The following is a 14,468-nucleotide window of genomic DNA, read 5'->3' as shown; positions in this document are numbered from 1 at the left end:
GAAAATCAGTGACGATGACTGGATGAATGTTATTATTCACGAGCCAGACTGATAAGGTTTATAATGATAATATTTTGGCCATTTTTAATGCATGAATTAGAAATATTTAATAAATAGGTTTTTAATGATTGGCTTGAATAGTGAATGAATGAATATTGTATTATTGTAGTACTTAACATTGAATGATTTAATGTTTATTAAATATTAAATGCAATAATCATTTAATATAAAATGTTTAATATGTTATATATTTATGGGTTTATACGTAAATAAGTATATTAATTGGTATTAATTATTTCATAATTTCTTAGTGTTATAATAGCTTAGTATTTAATAATGTTTAATAAATATTACATTTAATAAATGAAAAATAAATATCTCATAATACTAAATGCATTTAATTATTTAATACATATTTATCAAATATTAAACGCAATAACCATTTAATAAGATGTTTAATATGTAACATTTACAAATAAATTCTATACTGTAATACGGGTTTATACATAATAATTATACAAAGTATATTATTTGGTATTAATGGTGTCATATTTTCTTAGTATTTAATAATGTTTACTAAATATTACATTGAATACATAAACAAAATGTATAATACAATACAGTGGTTTATAATAATCTGTATAATAATAATAATAATATATCTAATTCTATAACCTATAAAATTAATTGTATTTATAAATCTTATTTTATTTATATATTTATATTAAATAGAATGGCATTATTTACTATTTTAAAATTTATAACATTTATTTCATATATTTAATGAATACTATATAGTTAGTACTGCTATATATATTGTATTCATACAATAGATTTAATAAATGTTATTAAATATAACTTTTTTTATTATCTATAATATTATTTTTTGTCACAGAAGGCTAGCAGGGATTTAGTGTGATCTATTTGGTGGCAGATCATCGAAACTCTACTGATTCTTCACTCGACTTCTGCTCTCATCAGATCCAGTACAGATGAGTGGACGGCTTCCTCTCACCAGTGTGTGTGTGTGTGTGTGTGTGTGTGTGTGTGTGTGTGTGAGTGCGCATGTGTGAGAGTACACAGCTATTTTTACCTGCCCTTGCAAGGCCAAAGTGAAGAGAATAAAAGCCTGTCAATTTAGACCATACAAGCACTCCCCCCAAAACACACACACACACACATATACTCACACTCTCACACACACACACACACACACACATATACTCACACTCTCACACACACTCGAGTACCTGTGAAATGGGGACTTTCAATGTCACTTTGGACCAGGTCTGAATTTTTTACCTCTTCTCACACACACACACACACACACACACACACACACACACACACACACACACACACACACACACACACACACAGCAACTCTGCATCCTCTCTCTATTTCTTTCATTTTGTTCTTTCAGTTAGCCTGATTTCATTTTGATGCTCTCGTTAGCATGTTTCTATCGTAATAAAAACTAGTTTAATGACAATCAGCTAAATTATTAGCCACAGTTTTTGCATCTACAGAAGGAAATATGAGTGATGTTGCCCACGCAGCACTTACTGATAAGCATGGCTGCCGTGGAGTGTTTGCTATGCGGTACATTTATAAATAATGTTGTAGAATGATGCTAGAGTCAACCAAACAACAATAAAATAAATCCTTTAAAAATAAAAAAACAATAAAAAATTAATAAATTAATGTTTTATCATGAATATAAGCCTTTGTTGAGAAAACTTTGTAGAAACACAGATAAAATTGGCATTCAATAATTTTTTTTTCCAACATTTAACGTTTAATTTTTGTGCTACTGCACTGCCTCGTTGAAACAGCAATGAATATTTTATAATACACACTAATATAAAAACATTGACAAAAAACAATTAATATATATACTTTTTTATCATTAATAAAACACTTTGTCCAAAAATAAAAGAATAAATAAATATTTATTTATTTACTTTTATATTTATTGTTTATGAATATTGGCAATAATTGTTTTTTTTTTTGTTTATGAATAGCCATTGCTGACATGGCACAATAAATATTTATTTATTTACTTTTATATTTATTGTTTATGAATATTGCCATTGCTGACATGGCAATAATTATTTATTTATTTATTTTATTGTTTGTTTGTCACGAATACAGCCTGTGGTGAAATAGCAATGAATATGTATTTATTTGTTTGTTTGTTAGTTTGTTCACTTACTGTTTGTCATGAATATTATATAATAATATTATTAATATTTATTTGTTCAGCATTTATTTATTTATATAATTGTTAATCATGAATAAAGCCTTTGGTAATCTGGCAATTTATATTTATTTTTTGTTTGTTTGTTTTATATATACTAACTGGTTTTCACAAACACAGCTTTTGGTAACAAAGGAATTAATACGTATTTGTTTGTTTATATATTTATATAATTACTGTTAGTTATGAATATAGCCTTTGGTGATATGGCCATGAATATTTATCTGTTTGTTTTGTTTGTTAATTGTTTGTTTATCATGAATATAGCCTTTTGGCAATGAATAATTGCTGGATTTTTATTAATTTTTTCCTCTGGCTCAACCTGACTGATTTGAACTGTGCTTTATGAATATCTTTACGATGTCCGGTAATTAAAGTCTGCCAGCAGAACAGTGGAGGTCAGAGGTCAGAGGTGAGAGGTCAGAGGTGAGAGTTGAGGAGTGAGGGCTGGGAAAAGAGACCGGTTCACTGTGAGAATGACTACGAATCTCATACAGTGACACGGCCCCGTCTCCCAGCGCTCCAATCACAAACCCTGCAGGAAGTGCCCACTCAGACAGGAAGTGCGCGTGTATGTACCTGTGTGCTGCGGTGGCAGTGTCTGACTCTGGGGGGCGCTGTAGTGTACCGGCGTCACCGCTCTGTAGTGTTGGCTGGAGTGCGAATACTGTCCCGGAGCGCAGTAACACGCCGACACCTGCAGAAACACACACACACGCATGTGTTATCCTGAACCCTCGCGTCTGCGGTCACATGAAGCGGTGACGTACACCTGTGTGTGTCTGTACCTGCTGCATGGGCTGCTGGATGTATCCGTGCGGCTGCAGGAGCGCTTGATTGACGGCTGGGGGATGGGGGTAGGTGTGGCTGCTCATGGGCTGTCCCGTCGATGGAAGCATGTAGCCGGTGGGCGGAGGGTTCTGGAGAACCAGGGATTGTGGGTAGAGGCCCGTGTGGGGGTCCGGAGCGTCACCCGAAGGCTGCCGGACGAGATTCATCTGACTGAACTGGGCACTTAAACCGTCCTGTTGCTGTTTAAACACAAATACACACACAAAGACAACAGCTCAGGTCAGTTTAAAAGAATGAAGTCAAGCCTCAAGCTAACTACTAACTTAGGATTAAAAAAAAATCATAATACTTTGTGAAATTCAAAATGGTTATTCTTAACAACAACAACAAAAAAAAATACTTTGTGGTAAATATGGTTTTACAACATTTTCTTTTATAAATCTGCAAAATATATGTATATATTTCATTTTATTATTAATATGTATACAAAATATTTGACTGAAAAAACTACTAAATATTTTTATAATCTACATTATTTTACATGTGGTTTATTTTTTTTTTAAAATTAATATTAATTTATGAATACACACACATATATACATACATAATAAATATAAATATATAGATATATATATATGCAACAAATTATAAATGGATCCATATACACACATAATAAATATATGTAATATATATATATATATACACATAAAGTATATTATATATATACATATATATATATATATATATATGATATATATATATATATATTATATATATATATATAGATATATATGTATTAAATAATTGTATGTGTATATGTGCAAAAAAACTACATAAAAGTATATATAAAATGGAGCTATTTCATTTATAATCAATATTATTTGTTCAAATTGTCAGAAAAATATATTTAATAATATTTACACAATGTAAATGTGATTGTAATCCTACTTTAACACAAAATTATTTACTCAATGCCTTTTTTTCCCAAATATAACTTCAATAATTAATAAACTAAGGTTAAAGTAGAATTGGGTCATTCTACAATCAATCAATCAATCTCTCTCATTTGAAGCCCAAGAGTCCGTCTTCATTTGATTATGCAACAAAAGGAGATATTTTTGAAGTGGAAGTGGATCAAAAACTAAACCAGGGCGTCACTTCGAGGACTTTAAGCTTTAAAAACCAGCAGAGATCAAAGTCACCAGGACCAGAGACCCTGCCTTGCCACAACCGCCACACGTTTTATAAAAAAACTGACAACATCTGGTGCCATTAATTATTAATGTGGTCTGAATTTGTTACTGAGGGTGTTATATTTGGTAGAAACGGGTCACACAGTAAGAAATATGACAGAATGACCCAATTCAGTTATGAGCCCCTCCACCGGGTATAACCAACTCCCATGGGGCTCGCTTGGAAACTTTGGAGAGATGAATCAATAAAACTGACAGAAATAAACTGCACTTTCTTTGGTTTCCTGCGACACACTGAGAACACAAACTGGATGGCAACAGAATATGGAAAATAAAATTTTTTAAAATTACTAAGGAGAAGAATAAGGGGCAAGGCAAAGGAAAATGAGAACAGAAAAACAAACAGACGAAAACAAAACCTAAATATTAAAGAGGCCATATTGTACACTTTTGTAATAATATTTATTTGTATCATATACTGAAAGTATAAAAAACCTAAAAATATCTACAAAAAATATATTATAAAATAATTTTGGCTACAAATATATATTATATATTATATAATATATATTTTGGCTATAGTCGTATATATATATATTAGATATATATATATTATTATATATAGATATATATATATATAGATATATATATATAATATATATATATATATTATATATATATATATATATATTTGAAAAGAACAAAAAATCTAACAAAATATATAAATAAATAAAATTATAAATGAAACAAATAAAAATAAAAACTTTTTTTTAAAGTTTAATAGTTGCGAATATTCTAAAATCTAAAAAAAAAAAAAAAAAAAAAAAAAAAATAAAAATACAAATAAAATATTAAAAAATTAAAAGAATATAATATTATGCAATTAACATATAATAAACTTAACTCAAAAGAAAAAAAAAAAAGAAAAATTCTCTGCATGCTTTCCATGATATGGCCGCTTTAATAAATCGAGGGAGAAAAAGAGAAGAGACGTTTACAGGAGGACAGGCGTTATGATGGAGTGATAGTGAAGGAGGAGAGAAGTACCACAGTGTACTGTTGAGTGAAAGCAGCAGGCAGGAGAGGAGGACAAGAGACCACACCAAACCACACAAGATAACAAAAACACTCAAAAAGACAAACAAAACACACACAGAAAAAACACACAAAACACACAAAAAAAAAAAAAAAGAGACGGCAGAGAAACACACATTAACCACTGAAGATACACCAACTATTCCACTAGCGCCATAAAAAAACATGCAGGGGGAAAAACTAAACAAAACTTAAAGTACTGATGTATTACCAAAACAACATATATTTTTGTGTTATGACAGATAATCAATATGATGACCAACACTTTAAATGTATACAGTATAAACAGCAAAGGATAAATGAGAATAATGAATCACATTTTTTTTGTGTTTTTTTTTATTTTTAATAATAACTAATCAAAACTATAGAAAACTAAAGATACTGACAACCATCAGGTAAATTGTTATAGCCAATAACCGATATGATATATTGCTTTGACTGTAGATATTCAAAGATCATTAAATTATAAAAATTAAATATCATGAATCAAAAAAGAAAAGGTCAACTAAATTGTAAATTAATGTAAAAAATAAATAAATAAATAAATAAATAATATATATATATTATTTGTAAAAATCGGACAAATTAAATTCAATCGAAAATAAGAAAAACTAAACTAAATAAAAAAAAACTAATACTTTGAAAATAAAAATAAGAAATATATAAACACTAAGTAAACTGAATAAATTCACGATAAAAATATATAGATATAAACAAAGATACCGATATAGAATAAAATACTACATACTATAATTATTTAAATATAAAAAACAAAATAAAATAAAAATTATTTAATATAAAAATTGAAAAATAAAATAAAATGAGATAAAAACATTATTACAAATAATTAATAAGATACATTCAGCTTAATTACTAACCTAATAAAACTAATAAATATAAATAATAAACCTATATATATATATATATATAATATATATATATATATATATATCATATATATATATATATATATATATATATATTATATATATATATAGATAAATTCAACTAAATATTTTATACATTTTAATTATTTGATTTTTATTTAATATAAAATACTTGAAAACACATTAATTAAAATGTATTTGATTTAAATTACACTAAAAATGAAACTAAATTATTTAAATGTAAAAATATTAAAGAAATAAAATGAGAGTAAGTTAAAACATTTTGTAAAAATTAATTACAAAAAAAGGTAAACTAAAATAACAAAAATAATTATTTAAATATAAAAACTCAAAAAATAACAAGAAAAACGAAACATTTTTGACAAAACAATAGTTTTTCCTGACCTGTGCTAGAAGGTGATTGGCTGGCTGAGGTTGAGGGGGAGGAGGCAGAGGCAGAGGCGGAGGAGGGGGGGGCGGGGGAGGATGTAGAGTCATGGGCTGCTGGCCCCGCCCCTGCTGTGATGTCATAGTGGGGTTGTAGATCACTGGACTGCCATCGGGGTTAACAAAAGGCTGACCTGTAGAAGACAAAAACCAAACAAACAGTCAGAAAACCAAATCAGCATTGAACTCGATTTCATTTGGCGCAACAATAGTTAGTATGAAAAGTTAGTTTTGCAAATAAAAAATGACTCCGCGTAACCTCCATCCTTTGAGGTAAGAGTTGGTGTCAGATGGTACCAACCTGTCTGTGGATTGATCAGCACGCTGCCCGGCGGGATGGCGCTGCTGTCCAGAGGAACGATGTAGAAGCTAGCGTTAGTATTAATGTTAGCGTTAGTAGTCACGCTCTGAGACGCCGGGGCCGGTAGAGGGGCCGCAGGGGCCACGGTGAAGCCCCGACCGGGCTGGGGCAGAACAGGGGTGGGGAGCGGCAGCTGAGCGAGAAGGGACTAACAGTAGAATCCGACAGGAGAGTGACGACCCCGGAAGAGGAACCTACGCTACTAGAAGAGTCTGAACCTGAAGGAGGGCGAAGAACGAAAGAGCTTTTACTGGCATATACAAGATATGGAGGATGAAAGAAGAGGGGTCGATGGGCGGGGCAAAAACTAAATGACAGGAAATGATGTCATAAGGAAGGAAAAAGAACCATGCAGGGTGGATCAAATAAAAATCAGCCCAAAAAAGATGAACCCGATGATGGTTCTTCTAGATATTCTTTTCAATAATCAGAATTAGTAAATTATTAAATAGCTTTATTATTAATTTGATTAAATCTTTATTACTTTTCATTTAACAAATTCTAATACTTCTAATATTCTTATACTTTTATTTATATCTAATACTTTTATTTATTTAAACCTATTGCTTTTTTAATTGATACTAATATTTTGTTTATTTATTAATTTGTATACTATTATTTTTCTTATTTTTTATGGATTTATTCAGAATATTGCTGAAATCTTATTGATCGGACTCATTTAAAATAATCTTATTAAAAATAGAATTGAACAAAACATTCATATGCCTTACCACAAAGTACTTTTTATTAGTAATGAAATAAAAAAAATAAATGATAAAAATGTATTAAATAATAATAAATTACACATGCTTCTATATTAAAATAAAAAAAAAAATAAATAAAATAAAAAAAATACACAACTAATTAAAATTCAAAAAAAAAAAAAAAAAAAAAAATAAATAAACAAAATTACAATTTTCAACCAAAAAAATCAAAAAAATCCTGATGAAACCACTGGATAACAACATAACAGAATTATTAAATTATTAATTAGTTTTATTATTAACTAGTAATTAGTAATACTTATTACTTTACCTTTAATAAATATTTATATTTTTATTATTTAAATCTATTGTTTTCATTAATTAATTTTAATAATTTGTTTATTTATTATTTATTAATTAATATTTTTACAAAGACTGATTAGACTGAAAGGCATTTCAAAAAAAAAAAATTAAATAACCTGTTTAAAAATAAAATTGAATAATATATATATGAAATAAAAAAATAAAAAAATAAAATAAAATGGAAAAGTAACTAATATTTTTTTTTAAATTAAAATAAAACATACATTATTTCTTATCTGTTTATATCTTGAAGCAACCAAAAAAAAAATCCACTATAAAATCAAAACCGAAATCAAAACCATTTGGAAATCATTTTCAAATCTGTTCAAATCTAACTGGGCACGAGGAATGATCCAGCGGTTGCTGAACGGAAGAGGAGCATCATTAAATATTAAAAATGATAAATATATATTGCCGTCGACTCCTTGAGCTTCTAAATGCCAGAGCATAAATAACCAATGAAGCCGGAGAGCAGACAGCTCTGAATATCAATGTGTTCTCTTAGCTGTTCCTCGATGGACATGAAACGGGTGAAAAGAGGGCAAAGAGATGCTTCCCTCCACACACATGCACATTCTCAATGCACGGCTGCTTAAAGCAAGAACAACAAATGATGAAAATTATTTAAAAAAAGGTCTTCAAAAGAACAAAATGATGAGCAAAGCAAAGCAGGACTGGGATGGTGAAAGTCAAAACACACTTGGTGGTATCTGGACACTTAAGACAAACTAGAGAAGATCTTAAAAAATGTCTCAATTACTTCTAAAATAGCTGTATTTTTGGATTTAGGGCTCATGTTGGAATTACCCACAAACAGTCAAAACAGTTTACATCATTGTTGAATTTGGTAGTTGGAAAATTTTTGCTTTATAAACAATGGCAGTAATTCCAACATGAACTGAAGTCTGTAAAAATGATATTAGCTTTATTTAAAAACCACAGACATGTAGAGATGCACGATATATCGGGGACTATAACCAGTATGGACGAATATTAAAATGTTTTATTTTAAATTCAAACCATCTGATTAGACTGAAAATTACTTTAAATAAACGTGGCAGAATTTAAATGGACTGGACACTGAAGCTCTAGGCTCAGCGAAACATACTTTTTTTGATTCTGTAACGTAACATAAACCAAAAAAAAATAATATTCAACTAAAAAAATATTAAATCATAACAGAGCTATTCAAATATTAAGATTTAAACTTGATGGTGAATAGGGTTTCGGAGTTAATTTTAAGATTTAAACTTGATGGTGAATAGGGTTTCAGCATAAATGCAAAGTTGTTTAGTCTTTTTTGGAGAAAAAAGTACTTTCACCATTATACAATCTCAAAATGGTCAAATATTAAAGTACATAAACAAAAAAAATGGTCAAATATTAAAGTACATTTGTGTGACAGGATGTTGAAGGTAAGGGGCTTAAAAATAGGGCCTCAGCAGAAACGTATGTTGTTTCAGAAACAAAAACAATTATTATATGAATACACTAAAAGACGTACACACCATTCATTAAAAAAAATTAAATATAAATAACAAATAAACTTTCCCACAAAATAAAAAAAAATTGCGAGTTAAATCAGAATTTTTATCTCACAATTAATTTTTCTCAGATTATACAAACTCGCAATTCTGACTTTTATTCTTAGAATTACTGTACAAGTTTAATCTAGCAGTTCTGACTTTATAAGACGCAATTGCGAGTTAAATCAGAATTGACAGATAAAAACTCATAAAGTCAGAATTACAATTGCAAATTTATATCAAGCAATTCTGACTTTATATCTCACAATTACGAGTTTATATCTCACAATTCGCTCAGAACAGTTGAGCTAATTAACAAATTCAAAACTGTGATAAACAAAAACACTCAGAACAGTCTTTCCCCCCTCAAAATTTTATAACTCACAATTGCGAGTTTATCTCTCTATTCTGAGAAAAAAAGTCAGATTTGCGAGATATAAATACACATTTGCAAGAAAAAAGTCTTTATTTAAAGACTTTCAAAATTTTAAGTTTATATCTCTCAATTCTGACTTTATAACTCACAATTATGCGTTTTTTTTTAATCTCACAATTCTAAGAAATAAAATTCTCAAAATGGCCAAATATTAATCAAACATTATTTCAACGTGACAGAACGCTGAATGGGCGGGGCTGAAACATAGGGCCTTGATGATGTCAGCAGAAACGGAAATTTGTTTCAGATGCAGGAACAATTATTATATTTTGATGAAAGATTTTGCAATAACTTTAAGAACTATTAAGGAAGTAAATTGTCTTCATTTTGATTTCATGTTGATGCAGAAAACAGGATCGATTTATAATCTAAAAAAAACATCCATGGTTGGTGCCACTCAAAATCTGTCTATCGTGCATCTCTATGAAGTCTCGAGGTGAAGGAGGGCGAGTTATTTACTGGTTTTGGACAGTTTCCCGGAGCTCTTGCTGCTGGCTGTACTGTCTCCTCGGATCAGCAGGCTGATGCCGCTGAAGCTGTTGGCTTTGGTCATGGCGGGCTTCAGGTTCCTGTGGGAGCTGTCTGAATCCGTGCTGCTCCAGGGCCGAGGGTCCGAATACTTCAGCTCGTTCTCGGAGCTGCTCTGACGACTGTTTCCCGAGTGCCCGTCTCTCAATCTGAAGAAAACAAACAAACAAAACAGAGCCACTGTTTAGTAAAAAGCACTTAAACACGGTCTCTTAAAATACCACATAATTAAGCAAATAAACAAAGCACACAAAAATTACCTGAATATCTGTCGTCTTTGCTGAGTGTTAATGAAAGTCACGAATTAAAACACAAAAAACAACAGACAAACAAAAAAAACAGATTATAAGATACATAAGACAACAGACAAACAAGAAAAAAACAAAGACGCTCTCACAGATAATTTGCTAGCAATGCTGTCTTTTTTTAAATTTTTTTTATTTTTACCTTTTATCAAACGGGAAATGCTCTTGTCCCTGCAGATGAAAACAGACACATTTTTAAAAATAAATAACAAAAAAAAGGGAAAATACAATAATATACATAAAAGCATCTATCTATCTATCTATCTATCTATCTATCTATCTATCTATCTACATTTTAGTTATATATATATATATATATTAAGTTTAATAAATCATATTTATATATAGGCTACTTGTAAATAATTGTAAATAAATAAATGCTACTTTTGTGAAATAAAATAATTGTGAATAAAAATAGTACTTTTGAAACATAACATGACATTTTCTAGCTTTATCTAAAAAAATATAGTGAACTAAATCAATTATTAATTATGCTCAAAATAACTATTATAAATTATAAACATTTAAAAAACAAATTTGTGGTTTATTCTAATAATAAACATTCTAGTTACATTTACCAAATTTACTAATTTATTTCTATATTTAACAAAAAGCATATTTTATAAACTTAAAAAATATTGTGAATAAAGAAATGCCACTTTTGAAATATAATTTTTTTAAGCTTTATCTAAACTACATAAAAAATTGTAACACACTAAACCATTTATTATGCTCCTATTAACTTCTAGTAAACATATAAGCATTTATAAAACAAAGTTATATGTATTAATGCTTTGTATTATGTATTACGTTCATAATATATTACATATATTATGTATTCATAATCACATATAATATTCACAAAAAATATTGTGAATAAAATTGCTACTTTTGAAACAGAAGATGAACATTTCTAGCTTTATTTAAACTATTGTAACATAAAATTACAATTGCAAAAAGTGTAATTAATTAAACAGTTTACTAATTATGCTTAAATTAACTACTATAAATCATGAACATTTCTAACAAAGTAGTGGTTTCTTTTAATAATGAACTTTCTACATTATAAAAAAATTACATATTCATAAGTAGTATTATTTATTACTTATTCTAGTAAAAACAAACACTAAAAACAAATGTCATTAGTAAATAAGAGGTTTATATTAAGCTGTGGAGACGCACGTCTTGGGCGAAGATCCTGTCTCTGGCACGCTGGTACTCCTCCTCTCGCTCCTCTATCGATTTACTCCTTCTGTCGTCCTTAAGACGCATCCGCAGCTGAAACACACACACACACACACTTTATCTTCCTGACTGCTGTATTGAGCCAGTTATTACACGTATTACATTTATTTGTTGGTTGCTGGATTATTTCAAGGAGAATTTATAAGTACGACATTTTTTAGCTCCCTGAATGCTATCATATATTTCTCACCCTGCCGTCTTCCTGGTCCAGGCTGGAGTTATCTCTCTTTAAGATGTACCGCTTTTGGAAATCATCTGTTTTATCATCTTTTATGTGTTCAGAAAACTTCTGATCTGGTCTGTAAGTGAATAAACAGTGTTCCATTAAAAAATGTTGGCGTTTTGACAACCAAGGTTAGTTGAAATCCACACGTACATTCTAGTGTTGCTGGTTTTGTTAATAATGACTGATTTCCCCGTCTGATCGACATTATGGTCCAGCCCAAAATACGCCGCCACCCTGTGAAGCAGCATCCTGTGGTATGATGTCATCGGGGGAAACTTCCTCTTCTGACTTCTGTGACAAGAATGAATAAATAAATAAATAAAAATGTAGAGTTACCTGCATTAATATGTTCATTTAAATATTATTATATATTATAAAGGTGCATTAAACCCATGTTTTTTTTTCAATGGCCGAAATCTAAAAAGTAGTATTTAAAGAGAAATGTAACTTTTTTTTAAATCATTAAAATTATTTTCTATTTTACATAAAATTCTTATTTATTTGTGTTTTTTTAAATAACCAGCCTGGCTAATATATCCAGCCAAAACTGATGTGCATGAAACAACATAAAAAAATTTTTTACCAATAAAATGTATAAATCACAGGCTAATGTGTGTTTAAGAAATGTAAATATTTACCTACATAAAAACTCATTTAAAGATGATAATATAATAAATAAATGTATAAAATAAAATTATTATATATGATAATATATAAATGTATTATATAAATTATAAATATAAAATGAATATATATATTTTATATATAATGTTAATTTATTTATGTACATTACTACAAATCGAAAATCAGGGGTGGAAAGAGTGATTTAAATATGTCAAATTTTTATTAATCAGCCTGGCTGCTGAAATGATTAATATAAAACTACAAATGCTCTAATTCAGACTACAAAATCCAAAATCTCAAAAATATAAATGTTATGTATAAATAATGTCATTTTTGTTATCAGCCTGGCTGCTGATATATGTTACAAAACTGAAAATATATATAAGATATAAAAAAAAATCAATAATATGAAAAACACAGTGTTATGTATATGTATATGTTATAAATGTTACACATGAATATTATTCTTTTGTTACATATTTGAGACATTATATATAATATATCCCAATATAAATAGTATATATATATATATGTGCATGTTATGTGGCACACATCTTATGTGTGTGTGTGTATACATAAAATGACACATTAACTTAATTCTTTTTCAAACATAATATACATTCCTAATATATATATCCAAATAATATAGTATATATATATGTGTGTGTGTGTGTGCATATATATATAATATATATATATATGCATATATATATATATATATATATATATATATATATATATATATACACACACACACACACAGAAATGAAACATGAAAGGAAATAATGTAAATTTAAACCGTTCTTCAGTTTTTTGGCTCGACTTACTCAATGTTACTAATGAAGTCCAGAATATCTTGCTCGAGTTTCAGCAGCATCATTCTGTCCCTGTAAGAACAGCATTCATTAGCATTTATCACAGCTCATCAACCAGCGCACAAGAGCCAGAATATATTAATATCTGCCTACAAGCCCCACATTAACACCCAAGAACAGACGCAAGACGTGCAAAACAGCATTCCTCTTATACTTTTAAAAAATAAAAACATTACAATTATTAATAAACATCATATATTATCAATATAACATTTTTTAAGTACAAAATTGTCAAAAAAAAAAAAAAATGGTAAAAAATAAAATCCATATGTCCCTATTTAATTTAACGCAAGTGCACGTTTTAAAAAGGTCTGATTTTTGGAAGGAGCTTAATGAAGCGGCAGGAAGTAGTGGGGGGATTTTCACACACCGGGGGTTGTTCTTCAGCGTGTTGACCAGAAACTCGTGGAGGTTTACTCCTGTGGAGTCTGTGTAGTCCTGACTGGGATCTGAGAGAGAGATGGAGAGAGATTCATCACACACATTCTGCCAAAAAAACAAACAAACACAAACACAAACAGCCAAAAAAAAACAAACAAAGAACACACACCACCACACACACACACACACAAACAACACACACACACACACAAACACAAA

General features: G+C 29.2%; 1 protein-coding gene across 1 annotated transcript in view; it reads right to left on the bottom strand.

Annotated features, from left to right (window-relative positions):
• LOC109046393 (R3H domain-containing protein 2-like) overlaps nucleotides 1-14,468 on the bottom strand; it is a 37,898-nt gene that overhangs the window by 8,320 nt on the left and 15,110 nt on the right. Inside the window, 11 exon segments of the mRNA XM_042756196.1 lie at nucleotides 2,841-2,958; nucleotides 3,050-3,292; nucleotides 6,634-6,809; nucleotides 10,525-10,742; nucleotides 10,854-10,889; nucleotides 11,026-11,069; nucleotides 12,081-12,176; nucleotides 12,334-12,442; nucleotides 12,520-12,660; nucleotides 13,821-13,880; nucleotides 14,239-14,317. Coding sequence (XP_042612130.1) covers nucleotides 2,841-2,958; nucleotides 3,050-3,292; nucleotides 6,634-6,809; nucleotides 10,525-10,742; nucleotides 10,854-10,889; nucleotides 11,026-11,069; nucleotides 12,081-12,176; nucleotides 12,334-12,442; nucleotides 12,520-12,660; nucleotides 13,821-13,880; nucleotides 14,239-14,317 — 1,320 coding nt within the window.

The sequence above is a fragment of the Cyprinus carpio genome, unplaced genomic scaffold (assembly GCF_018340385.1).
Source record: "Cyprinus carpio isolate SPL01 unplaced genomic scaffold, ASM1834038v1 S000006810, whole genome shotgun sequence".
In the NCBI taxonomy this organism is placed as follows: Eukaryota; Metazoa; Chordata; class Actinopteri; order Cypriniformes; family Cyprinidae; genus Cyprinus; species Cyprinus carpio.
Note: the sequence above shows the minus strand (reverse complement) of the source record. Positions and strands in the feature narration are given on the sequence as shown.